The sequence below is a fragment of the Saccostrea echinata genome, unplaced genomic scaffold (assembly GCF_033153115.1).
Source record: "Saccostrea echinata isolate AGI-Se365-2 ecotype Australia unplaced genomic scaffold, CSIRO_AGI_Sech_v1 ptg000001l, whole genome shotgun sequence".
NCBI lineage: Eukaryota > Metazoa > Mollusca > Bivalvia > Ostreida > Ostreidae > Saccostrea > Saccostrea echinata.
This window is the reverse complement of record NW_026889750.1, coordinates 47241118-47254795: the sequence shown is the minus strand read 5'-3', so window position 1 is coordinate 47254795 and position 13678 is coordinate 47241118. Positions and strand designations below refer to the sequence as shown.

General features: G+C 32.9%; 1 protein-coding gene across 3 annotated transcripts; it reads left to right on the top strand.

The window, feature by feature from the left end:
• The first annotated feature begins 1401 nt into the window (after positions 1-1401).
• Positions 1402-13505, top strand: LOC133193078 (uncharacterized). Of its 3 annotated transcripts, none has more exons than XM_061329062.1 (4): positions 1402-1463; positions 9746-10631; positions 11194-11361; positions 12201-13505. In XM_061329062.1, the coding sequence occupies exons 2-4, from the start codon at positions 9790-9792 to the stop codon at positions 12358-12360; spliced, it is 1170 nt and encodes a 389-aa protein (XP_061185046.1). In that variant the 5' UTR covers positions 1402-1463; positions 9746-9789; the 3' UTR covers positions 12361-13505. The 3 variants fall into 3 exon arrangements, with proteins under 3 accessions (XP_061185046.1, XP_061185050.1, XP_061185042.1); XM_061329066.1 differs by lacking the exon at positions 1402-1463 and adding an exon at positions 7470-7493; XM_061329058.1 differs by lacking the exon at positions 1402-1463 and adding an exon at positions 7855-7952.
• The last annotated feature ends 173 nt before the right edge of the window (positions 13506-13678 follow it).

The following is a 13678-nucleotide window of genomic DNA, read 5'->3' as shown; positions in this document are numbered from 1 at the left end:
TCACGGAGACTCTGTATCGGACGAGGACAATCTGTGAAGAAACGGTTTAACTGTAAAAATCTGAACGAAAACTTTTAAAAGTTGGGACGTCATGGAAAGACGTAGGCGCTTCAGAGTTGCTTATCTTGTGAAAGCACAGTTAAGCGGTAAAAGAATCAACAAAGGAAATTATAAAACGAGAACAATTGTTAGAAATATAAATGTCAAGTAATTGAAAAAGGTTTTTAATACGTGGGTATTGGACTGTGTGAATGTATATAGGGAAAGAATTTTTAAGAAACTCTTGACGCTATGTTTTTGACGTTACATTGCTTTTAAGTGTGCTCCTTGGTTACAAAACATGTTGATTTTAAAATGAAGTAAATTAATTTCTATCAAATCGAATGAAATGAAATTTCACAGATCAACAAAACAAATATTTTTACACATGATATTGTGCTTATTTTATATTTCTTGGAAGTAGTATAACAAAGATTGACGTCGTCCACGAACTTTTCGAACAACCCTCGTAATATTTGCAACACAGGGGAGATTGAAGATGAATTTCATTTTCTTTTCAGCTGCCATAAATACAATAATCATAGATTAACTTTTGAAAGGAACTTGATGATTTTTTTTTAAGGAAAAATATATCAAATATGTCATACTCAAAATGTCAAGCTTTGTTTTAATAGCCATTGTCCAGAAATACTGAAAATAACACTCACTTATTAAAAATTAAATGTCTTGTATCTAGAAATGATTGCATTACATAATTATTATACAAATGATGGTATGATTTATAATTATGTATAGCCACACATTCTACACTAAAATATTGTATATATTTATGTGTGAACAATTGATGATTCTTATAATGTGTTGTGCCTTTGCCAATTATTGTTATTGTGTTTGCGACAATAAATATTTGTATTTGTATTTGTAAATTAGCTTTTTTTTTGCTTGTAGGATTTTTTGGGAAGTTGCCCCACACCCCATACCCCCCACCTTTGAAACCGCTGAATAGTATAAAGATCCCCATTTCATGTATATTTCGTGTTCTAAGCTTAAAACCAATGTATATTATAAATTTGGTTAAATGGAATTTTTTGCATTATACGCCATTTATGTACATGTATGCATATAGCTGAAATAATGCAGCACTTTCCTTTTTTTTGGGGGGGGGGGTAAAAAAATCGGAGAGTGTTACATGCATGCATACGAAAATAAAATCTTCTTTTTTTTTTTTTGGCCTGCTATTAGTTGTGAATTCATTTTTGGCAAGAAAGCTGAAATTAGTGAAAATTTCTAGGTCAATCATAATGTAAAGATTAGCAATTAAAAAAAAAGATTTATTTATTTATTTGTCTTCTTTTATGCGCGGTGCTTCGACTTTTACTGACTTTAGGCATACCCTGTAGAGTGAACTTCCGTTTTCCGTTTTGCCGCCGGTTTGTTTTGATTTTCGGACTGTAAAACATACGGTATGTATATAACAATTAATAGCCAGATAAGATGATTGCTGTGTAAATATTCTACTAAATATAACGATATTCTCAAAAAATTGCCACGATTAGACACCAAAAAGCATTGTTGATATGGATCATGCTCTGAACAGTGTAAAGTTTGTTGTAGAGACTTGTTTAGAACTTCCTTTACCTGACGATTGTACATTTTTATTTGGCATACTACTTTTCAGTTTCGGTTTACCTGGTGAAGATAGAACTGTTCTTATCCTTACAGGTGTTGCAGAGAACATGCACATGTATATTTTTTTGACTGTGCATTAGCATCCGCATTTTAAGAAGCCCTGCATAGAAAATAACGGTTGATGCATATGTATATATACTAAACAGACTTATGTATCAAAAATCTATTAAACCTAGCTGCAAAACTGTAGTATTATGGTTTTATATTTTAGCCTCTGACCATTATGGTCAAAGGCTTAAATATAAAACCATAACGCTACAGTTAGTTAGAATAATGTAACTGTGTCTCAGGACAAGCCCTCACCACAGTTAGAATACATCCAATATACTTGCAATGTTGCAAATCAGAGTGGATCCACTCCGAAATGATTTAGAAGAATACAAAAGGGGTTGCACTGAAAATAACTACCAAATTAATCATAACAAACCTTTTTGAGATTGTATATGCCTTTTAACCTAAAAAATAATCCATATAAGTACGAAAATTCAACTCATTTTCTTAACATTTTTTCCTCGCTTCAAATTTAACACCATGTTGAAATTTGGAACTCTCTGGATTGTTCATAGGAAATGCACAGAGTTCGAGTTATTGCCCATGTTTATTTTGCTACATTGCTAATACACGGAACGAATTCTATTGTTAAACCGGGTCCGTAGGACAATATCATTTTAACGATAGAATGTTCTATCTACAGTTCTGCATCTATGTTAAACCATGTAACTTTAACAAAATAATGGAGTCTTTGAACCTGAACTTAAAGATATATAGATTTGATCCAAAGAGAATTGCTTGAATTAAACTTCATTTTTAGTGCTTCTGTAAGATGCGCATACAGCAGGGCTTCCAAAAAGATTAGAAACAGGTGGTACTTTAACAAAAATGGAAGGTACCTTGTGGAAGCAATTTTAAATAATTTATATGTTATAGTAATTTTCTCTCATAAATATTTTTGGCGCCACAATCATGATTTCAGCTGAGTAAAAGTATCGGGTACCAGCAGATTTTGAAAAGCCTATTACAAGCACCTGAAATTTAAAATATGAGTAAGTTGCAGTTTAATTGCATTAGCAAAAATCAGTCTTGGATTAATGAAAATTTTTCTTATTAATACCAAAAAATATCTTAATATATAATAACAAAAACATCATTACCAAAAACTTTATTACTTAATTTCTGAACAAAGTATAGGATTTCTGAAATTTATTTATCTTTTAATTAGTTAATTAACAGGGATTTATCAGCCTATTTTGGGAAACGCCATGTTTGGGGGATTGGGAAAAAATTATCGGCTATTTGATGAAATTGGGAAAAATTAAAAATGTTGCTTAAATCATGCATATGTAAGGTGTAATTAATTTAAGATTTCAGCATGAACTCTAATTTGGGCAATCAGACAATTAAATATGATCCAACTTCATCATACAAGATCAATTATGAATAATAGACTAATAAAAGTAAAATTTACTTCAATGAGTATAAAGTATTTATACAACTTAGGGTAGAACATGTGTGTATGAGATTCCAATTTAGGTCATTATAGAATCTGTTTCTGGAGATTATAAACCTCCTGCAAAAAATTATACTAAGTACACATTTTCTCAAAGTCCTCTTTTAATATGTATAAGTGCATGCATTGAAGATATATTTTTCTATCTGAGATAGTACCTTCAGTCTTTACCATTCACTTGTAGATCAATTGAGGAGGTGGAAATAACTTAATAAATATATATAATTACACAATATCACCATTTTCAGAAAAACGGAGGAAATTCGGATTAAAAGTTGGCGATGTTTTTACAGTGCTCTCGATTCTCTATAATTGGGGCCGTTTAAAGGCCCCATTCCCAATTCAAAAAAGGTATCTTTTTTCCCAATTTAATGTTTTAATTTTCCCAATTGGTCACTTCCCCAAATATTAAAGAACATTTAGTAAAATATGTAGTTCCTAAACTTGTTATTCATATTTCTCTGTATTACAAAACAGAAATTTAGTTGATAACAACCACCAGAAACTCAATATATAATGAATTTAATGGATATTGTCTAGTTATGATTTTCCCAAATTTCCTCAAAAGGTCGCTAATTTTCCCAATTTTCAAAGCCCCGGCCCCAGTCCCAAAAACTGGTGTGAGAGCCCTGTAATTTACAGTGTTTTTAAACGTGTCATGACTAGCTTTCCTAAATGAGTTAAATAGATGAAAATTACAGACAATCCGACAATTTTACTTTGTGTTTTTTCCAAGATGATTAAATATAAAAGCATTGTTCACCAATTGGGAAAAAGTACTGCCAAAATGGGAAAAACTGAACTCATTTTCAATTGGAAATGGGGCCGAATTTCGGTCCCAGAGAGGGTACTGATAAATCCCTGATTAACCTTTCCCATTAACCCAAAGTGAAAAAGAAATGCTGGCATGACAAATGGCTCAAGATACAGTCACTGTATTTCTGGATTCAAACGTGAAATTTTTTGTGCCACACTTGTAGGCCAATCTTATTTTGAATTTTTGGTAATGATAACTTATATTCTTTCAGGAATGAAAAAAAATATTTGACAGTGGTAACCAACCAGTTTACATTTTTTCGGTAATGGAATTCAGCCAAAAAAATTGGAAATAAGGCTTCTATTGGATTCTATATTGCATAATGATTAATGAAAGAACACAAAACTACTACAGTTTGATCCCCCTTTTTTTTTTTAAAGGGCATAGGTGAATTTTTCATTCAGTATCAGGGGGAAATGAGATGAGGAAACTTTGTTAGAGTTTTCGCCAAAAAAAAAAAAAAAGAAAAAAAAAACGAGAGAGAAAAAACAAATGAACAACCAATTGGAGTATCAAATAAAGCTTGGATTAGTCCATGCCTACATCCAATTGTCTTCAGAATTTTTATAAGCACAAATTAGAAATTTACAATGATAAACGATGACATAATTTTAAAAATCCGTTGTTGTGAATGTGATTGTACTGTCAAAATCAGGCAAAAATTAGCATAAATTAGTACACAGTACTCCTTGGGATTGTATATTGCTTCATTAATGCACTAATTAATGAATATCATTTGTCAGTGTACATATATCATTCATCATAATGAAGAACTTTGTGAATAATACATTTTATTTCATGTTTCTAATTGAGACAGATTCACTACAATAAACTTCCTGTACTTCTCCACTTATATAGGCCTACCAAAAAAATATGTATGTTTTTGCTTTCCTGACCAGCCCTAATTTAAAAGTGCTGACCTTATTTTTTTTTAATGCTTTTTCAGAGAAGATCTGAATTTTCCTTTTTTGTCCAATGAATAACAATTTCTACTAAAGATTTAAGTAACAGAAATGCTATTTCTTTTGTCATCACTCAGCAATGTTACTTAGATGTTTTGATTTAAAGAAGTGAAAGAATTAAAGAAAAACTGCCTATCTTTCTTCCTAATTTTTTTTTTCAGCCTGAAAGCAGAAACAAACTTTTTCACTAGGCTTTACTGGTAGTATCACAATGTACTATGCACACAAACAAAACCATGCATGGAGAAGGAGCTTTATTAAAACAATCATTTTATTACAAGGAATCACTTCAGTCATCGTTAATGAACAGATATATTATTCATATTTTTTTTAGCAAATATACTTTATCATTCAACATCCTTTGTTATCTAAGCCACAACCTGAATTCTCCACATTTTACTCTTGCTTTATATGTTTACACACTTTTTTAATTTGTTATGCTGGAATATATTGGTGTCTCTTAATATCATACCAGTAGAGTCTAATCCTTCTGAAGAGGTTTATAGCTTTCAAAATGCAGACTCAACATGATGATGTCTGTGTGATGAGAAGCATATGGAAACAGTAACACAGAAACATTTTTAGTTCTTCATTAACGTTCCTTCTCTGGGATTTGTATGCATGGTTTACCAAGTCATGGGGTAATATAGGTTGATCTGGTTAGTACAAATACAATAACTTAAACACATTCCTCCGAGTAATTTTCCTTTGTTTCCCCTTGAATCCCCCAGGTCATCTCTCCTTGTTTTCCTCCATACTCCACTCCAGGAGAGCTAAATGCATTGACATGATTTCACAAATTATCTGCATGAGTCAAAGTTAGTGCCTCACTTAATAGCTGTACATTGGTCAAGACAACCCAAATTAAAAAGCTGGCATTTTGGGGTGCATACATGCAGTTTTTTTATATTCAGAAATATGTATTCTATTTTTCATTGCAAAATCAATTCTCAATTGCAAAATGGCTCTTCCAGATCTTCATCAAGGTTTTTTTTTTTTAATATATATATATTCCTATATTAAACTCTGATTGACCAATGTGCCCCCCTTTTTGTTGTAGTGGAATCAGGTTGTAACCATTTTATGGTACCTTCATTAAATTCTGTTATAAGCAAATCAGTATTTAACTCTTTGATCTTAACTTTACAAGCTATCAACAGACATTCTACATTAAAGCAATAGATGTATACATATGTACAACTTCTCCAAAAGTACAGACTATTATACTTAAATAAGGTGAATTGATCGACCCAGATTTTTCAAGCACAATTTACCTGAAAATCTTCTTTGACAAGCAAAGGAAAAAAAAATTGATTTCCAAAAGTCAAAAATCCTATTTCAGGGTTGAGGTAGGTAACCAAATTTATTTTTATTCATACTTTTACCATATTACCCTGATTTGATTATACTACAACAAAAAGGGGGGCACATTGGTCAATCAGAGTTTAATATAGGAATATATATATATATAATTATTTTAAAAAAAAACCTTCTTCTCAAGAACAGCAATGCCATGTTTAGTCATATTGATATGGAAGCATCCTTAGGTAGTGTAGATTCAAATTTGTTCAAATAATGACCCCCAGAAATTGGGTGGGGCCACAATTTGGGATCAATGGTTTACACTGTCAGGAATATATATATATTTTTAAAAACCCTTCTTCTCAAAAAAGCAAAGCCATGTTTTGTCATATTGATATGGAAGCATCATCAGGTAGTGAAGATTCAAGTTTGTTCAAATCATAACCCTAGGGGACAGGGTTGGGCCAGTACAATGGGTGATCAAAGTTTTGCATAGGAATATATATAGGAATAAATCTTTAAAAATCCTCATCTCATTAACAGCAAAGCAATGGTTGGCCATATTGTTATGGAAGCATCAGGTAATATAGATCCAAGTTTGTTCAAATCTTGACCCCTGTAGTAGGATGGGGCAAGCATGGGGGATCAAAGTTTTACATAGGAATACATAATTGAAAAAAAATCTGCTGAATCAGATGATGAACAGCAGGGCCATATTGACTCAGGATAGCATTATGGCCAATGGGCCTCTTGTTTTATTAATCAGTCAAACATTTGTTCAGGAAAGGAAAAAAAAAAGATATACATATAGAACAGTATGCATGTATTTAAACAGTTCTTGTTTCAGGAGAAGATAAAATACTCTTAATCCACCCTTCCCCCACCACAATCTGTTAAAACTTGTAAGTTATATTGAAAGTCACTTATCTGTGTGGCTATGACCTGGTTTGAATTTTAGAGTGCTAAAAGAAATGACTGTAAGACTGTTAGTCTGTGACACATTTGTTTCAGTCTTTTACATATTTTGGTTGATGGGCATGAGTGCACTTTGTGTACACTAGACTGTTGCAACAGTTTCTTTGTTTAGTTTTAATCGGAATTTAAATTGAATCAATTAGTTTTGTGTCGACATGCGAATTGATTTGTTTTCTACTGAACAAGATTAAAGTTGATTCTGTGTTAGCTGTTGTATGATTAAGTATCAACGCTCTTAAATGTAAGTAAATACATGTAAAATGTGTAATCAATAGATAGGTTAGATTAATTATGTATGCTCTAGAAGATAAAAATCACAGTGTATTTTACATTGAGTGAAACATGTATCATATCTGTTACACTTTTAAAATTATTTTGTATAGATTCTAAAGGTATTAAATTTCACATCTTTCTAAAAATGGATTTATTATTCATGTATTGTGAAGGCTAAGGTTGGTGTTGATGTCATTTAAATTTTCCATTCATGTAATTGTCCTTTTGTCAAGGTGTACATGATATAGATAGGTAAAAGTCTATAACAGCTTAAGTGACTTCATGGTTGAGTGAAAATGATGTTATAATAAAAACCTAAAGTAGAGCGAGGGTCTGTGGTCTGATAATGCCTGATTTTAAATGTGTTTGTCTCATGTAAATTAGATGCAAGTACCAATAGTCTAAAAAGGGATATTTCATTAGATTTGTAAGTGTACTTTTATTTTCAATTCTGTTCATTGACAAATGCTATGATTTTTAGAAAATGCTTTAATTGGAACTAAGTCTGCCCTGAGACTTATATCAGAGAAGGTGAAGTTTGTCATGTTCATTGTGATTTTGATCCTATAATGATCACTATAGGAGATGCATGGTGTGATTTGTATAATTACATCAACAGATATATACATGTACTACATGTATATAAATCTTTTTGTAGAAGAGGTGTCAGTGGGTCTATGTTTGTTATTTAACTTGTCTGAGGTAAAATATTCCATGTACATGTAGCTGCTATATATATATATATATATATATATATATATATATATATATATATATATATATATATATATATATATATATATATATGGAAGGAATGCTTTAATTAAATTTCAAAGTCTATGTCAGGAATGACAGTTAGTTTTCAAGATAAAGATTAATGGAGTGCTGTATTTACACACATTCCTTTTTCTGTTGTATTAGACAAGAGAAGATCTTAACAAAGGTGTGTACAGTCAGACAGGTGATAAACTCTGAGGTATTATAGCTATGATATCACTGTACAATGCTGTCCACAAGGCATAAACACCAAAAAAGATGATTCACAATCATGTTCAGGATAGGAATTATGTCTGCTTGATTGATTCAAAATTATGCTAAAACACAACTGAACTACGAATCTTGTCGTAGATACAGGCACTACAAATATTTTCATTCAGACTTCATACAAATTATTCAAGTTTATAATTGAACTAAATGTTAAGTAATTTTGTGCAGAAAATACATGTTGATTATACATGCACTAGATGTGCTTGACATAACAGTTTCATACCCCCATTTCCATGTAATTTCTATAAAAAAAAAATCTTGCACACTTCTGTGTGGATATCAATTGTACATAATGTTTATTGTTAAATAAGGTATGGATACATTATATGTAACTGTATAAATCCTCCGTACTTCAATACTTCATAAAATAGATATTGGTCACTCATTGTCTGATCTCCTTCAGACAATCTCTGTACTTCTGTTATCTCCCCTGGGGTGATGTATTGTCACGTCCACAGCTGATCAGACATTGGTGTTTTAACCCCCTGAGGACCAGGTATTGTCTCGGTGCATTTCAGGACCTTTATATTGACTAAAATCTAGTGACACCCCCACATCTTACAAGAATAAAACATCAGGATGTCATTCTGAGGATAAACTCAATTGGTTATTACAGTATACTTGTGAAAAACTGTTTACCATTAAAATACACTTTATATATATGTAATAAGAGAATTGTTCCAATGGGAAAGCAGTTTGCCGTGTAATTGTGAAGGAATAAAAATTAAATGCCAAAAGTTAAGAGGTAGCTTGATAGAGATATGTTGTGTAATGTTAGTATAAAGTGTGAGATAATGACATGTAGTAGATTTATACAGGTCAGGTGGCCTTGATAAAGGCAGTGCAGGGTTCCAAAAACATAAGTGGTTACTCTGTGAGACAGTAGTACACGTGTTGGGGGAATACATGTACAATCATATGACATTGAATCTAGCTGGTAATGTTTGTTTCTTTGAATTCCCATGTAACTATCATGCCTACATGTAAATATGTTTATGTAAATTTTGTTAACTGTTGGGTTTAAGCTTGTTACTGGTGCATGTATAAAATCAGAGTTTTTCTTCTACTGTGCAAATTTGAAGAAAAGTACTTTGTAGCACTTATTCCTGATTTTCAGGTTTTTGATACTGAGATGTATTTTCTCTGAAATCAATGTATTTATTTTATTTATAGACCTCAACACAGACCAATGTGAGAGTGAGTGAAGAGGAAACAAAATGTCGACTCATAACGGGGTATACACACCAAGCCCTACACCCAAGCCTCACCCCCGGGTTAGACCTGAGGCTGCTGAGAATGCTAACAGACAGAAGGATGCTGGGAACTGGTTCAGTCATGATAATGGACAAGATTATCATTCTCCACTTCCAAGAGAGAGGATCATGTCCGCTGAGGCTCGGAGGAATGCTCAACACAATAAAGGGTCCCTTGGAGACCTGATGTCTGGAAAGAGCAGTAACACTCCAGATTTTGAGGTCCACCACCGCGTAAAACCAGAGGCTGAGGAGTATGCCAACAGGAATCGAGGGGCCATGGAAAAATGGTTTGATTATAGCCAGAATCAAAAATATGAATCTCCTCGCCCAGGGGAGAGACTGAGGACAGAGGAAGCTAAAAGGGTGGCTGAGGTCAATAAGGGGGTGATGGGTGAGTGTATGGGGGGATATGCTGATCCTCCCGTGAAGAAAGCTGTACATCCAAGAACTGTTAAGGCAGAAGCTGCAGAAATGGCAGACAAAGGGAAAGGGGGAGCCATGAAAGATTTGATGGTGAATTACGGTAATCTCCGCGTTGATGATGGGAGACAAGGGCCAAAAGTTAAAGGGATGGATGCAGAGGAATATGCAGAGAGAAACAAAGGGACTGTAAGTAAGCTGATGAACAATTACGCTGATGTCCCGTTACCTGAGCAGCCTGCCCCCAAGGTTTACTTTGGAGGGGAGGAGGTGCAGGAGAAATACCAAGGGAAGGATATGGGACCAATGCTTAGGATGGAGGGACGCCTACCTGAACATGAACCCAAGATCAGCAAACTCCACCAGGAGTCCCAGGGACCAGGGTAATTATGGCAGATTTTTAATGGCCAGTAGTTACTGAGTGAAATGTTCAATAGAAATCAAATTACCTGCTCCAGGATATTTAAATATCAGCATTGAAATTTAATATTTACCTTCATGACATAATTGAAGGACTGAAAAAATATTAAATATATGTGATAAAATGAATAGGAAAACTTGGATAGACTTTAAAGCTGCACATACAGTGATTGTTTGGTCTAAATTTTATTTATCTGCTAATTGATGTAAAGGATATTGACTGTGACACATGTTGATGATTTGTACTCTGTTATACAGCTGAATTTTGGTATCTCAAACTCTTGATTGTCAGTTACCAAGGATACGTCAAAGTGAATCCTGTCCTGACTCTAATGTGAATTCTAGTTTCAATTTGAATAGGCCTATATATATTAAAAAAAAAAAGTCCAGTCAGTTTGAGATATCAAGGTTCTACTATATGAAAATACAGCAAATTGCAGTCATAATATCACTCATGTCATATGCTAGTGCAGGCAGGTTTTGTGGATGTATGTTAGAAGAGAGATTAATTTTTTTTTAATATAGATGGGATGAGACTCCACCTGTTGTAAGGTCAAGACCAGAAGGTGATCGAGTAGCAGATAAATATCATGAACAGCATGTTAAAAATCTCCAAGTCATGGACATGGAGGCACCCCCACCGTCTGTCCGCACCCCTAAGGTACCCCCACAACTGCAGGAGTCAGAAACACCGTAAGTCTAAATTAGCATTACACTGTAAGTCTGCATGAATCAAAGACAATGACACTCTAAGTGTGAATTTTACAGTTATTAGTACCCCCACAACTGCAGGAGTCAGAGTCACTTTTAGTTTCTGAATTATAGAGAGTTGTTACTGTAGTTCCCCCACAACTGAAGGAGTCAGAATCACTATTAGTTTCTGAATTAGAGAGAGTTGTTAGTTCCCCCAAAACTGCAGGAGTCAGAATCACTATTAGTTTCTGAATTATAGAGAGTTGTAAGTTCCCCCACAACTGCAGGAGTCAGAGACATCATAAGTCTGTATTCTATAGAGTAATTAGTTCCCCCACAACTGCAGAAATCAGAGACACATAAGTTTGTATTCTATAGAGTAATCAGTTCCCCCATGACTGCTGGAGTTGGAGACACCATAAGTCTGTATTATATGGAATCAGAGACCCTTTAATTTGTATTATTGATGAGCCAAACCTATAAATTTCATCAGAAGTAGTGGCACAAGTGAGCTTTTCTGATCCAAGGTTTTAGTTAGTGTTTTGACATTTTCATTTTCTCCAGAGTCTTGAGACCATTTTAACCAGATTTAATGCAAAGCATCCTTGGTTGAAAATGTTGATCGAGACAAATGGCAACAAGGGGAAGAAAAAAATGGTTAAAAATTCCAAGCTCTCATTGGTGAAAAACAAAATGAGAAAAAAATCTGAAGCTTCTTTATATGGTGTGGATGCAAGTTGTTGAAGTCAAAGTTCACACCAATCAAGTGTAACCAATACCAAAAAAAATAAAATCCTGTTTAAGTTTAGCAATACATGAAGATGAATGTTTGATTTCAGGCGACCCAGGACTTCACCACCGCGCATGCGTCCTGAAGGTAGATTTTCCTATCAGAAAAATCAGTCATCAGAGATGTTTTCCATTATGAAAGGGGAGACCAACCAAGTGTCAACACCACGTAAAATAAATCGAATGATGCAGAGATCAGAAAACTGGTAAATCTAGTCACCAGGAAACAGTTATCTGCCCTTGTCAACAGTGACAGAGCCCGTAATCTCAAGTTGTATGTCATATCCAGTCTCTTTATTTTTTGCCTTTTGAACTTTTGTTGCTGTTTATAATTTTTATATTTTAGCCATTTTTTAATATATATTAAAGGTCATTGTTTCGTTCATAACCATCTTATCATACAAATGCATACCTACTTGATATGATTTAAGCTTAACATTATACCTTTTCCAAAAATTTTAGAAAAGTAATTTTAAATTTTTGCTGTTCTGTAGGGAAAATAATATTTACACTTTACATATCAAGTAAACTTTTAAACTAGACTGTTCCTGTATGGTAGAAATTAGAATCTAGGATGGAGGCCAATTATTGGTAGGATTAATGTTAGAATTTAATATCAGTTGCATATGTCAAGTTGTTGTTGGGAAAAAATGTGTGTTCATGATTGAATACTCCACTTTGGTTGTGATTTTTTTTAACTTTGAAGATTGTCTTAATGGTGCTATAATACGTATATCAACTGATAATTTTAAGAAAAAAGAAATTAATTTATTACATACATGTACATTATATGTAAGATTTAAGGACTTAAGAAAAAAATTCACATGTGTGTTCATTAGGTTGTGTTTTAAAACATTTGAGAATTCTTATTTTTTAAACTATGCAAAATTTTATTTTTCACAGAAATTAAACTCAGAAAATTACTGAATGAATTCAGTAAGAAATTCATCATCAATTTATCTTTATATATTTATATATAAATATTAAATTTGCAAGTGCCTCTTGCAGTTTCATTGTTAAACATAGGAATGTGATCTCTTATTTTATCAAGAACTATTGAAAGCAGTTCAATTTTAGTGGTTTCTCAAACGAAAGATTATACTTTTGTATATTTTTTTTAATTTTAATTTTTACCTCGAGTATTTTAAAATGAACATCATGAAGCACTTGTTTGTTTGGTTCTTGTATATTTTTGTGATATGATGCTGTGTTTATTGATGAATATTTTACAGTCAGTTTGATGGAAGTATCTATGCTGGATTTGCCATTATTTACAAAAAGGTTTAAATACAGAATTGTTTGCATTAACACATGAATCTGCATCATTTTGTAATAGCATAAAAAAAAAGACAACACATTTGCTTCTTGTTATCTTTGAAAAAACATTACTACCAATAATGGGACTTTCTGGTGTTGATGACAAACAGCAAGATGACACAAGCTCAACCTTTTGATCATGGAAAACATTTGCTCTGTCTAAATTGGTTGAAATTACCTGATTTTCCTCTGTGAATGCTTGTTCTGGTAT

Bases quoted from the DNA above. Each gene is read 5' to 3' on its own strand.
- LOC133193078 (XM_061329062.1), top strand. From the start codon at position 9,790: ATGTCGACTCATAACGGGGTATACACACCAAGCCCTACACCCAAGCCT. The intron at 10,632-11,193 runs GTAATTATGGCA...TTTTTAATATAG, and splicing joins CAGGAGTCCCAGGGACCAGG to ATGGGATGAGACTCCACCTG. The intron at 11,362-12,200 runs GTAAGTCTAAAT...GTTTGATTTCAG, and splicing joins CTGCAGGAGTCAGAAACACC to GCGACCCAGGACTTCACCAC.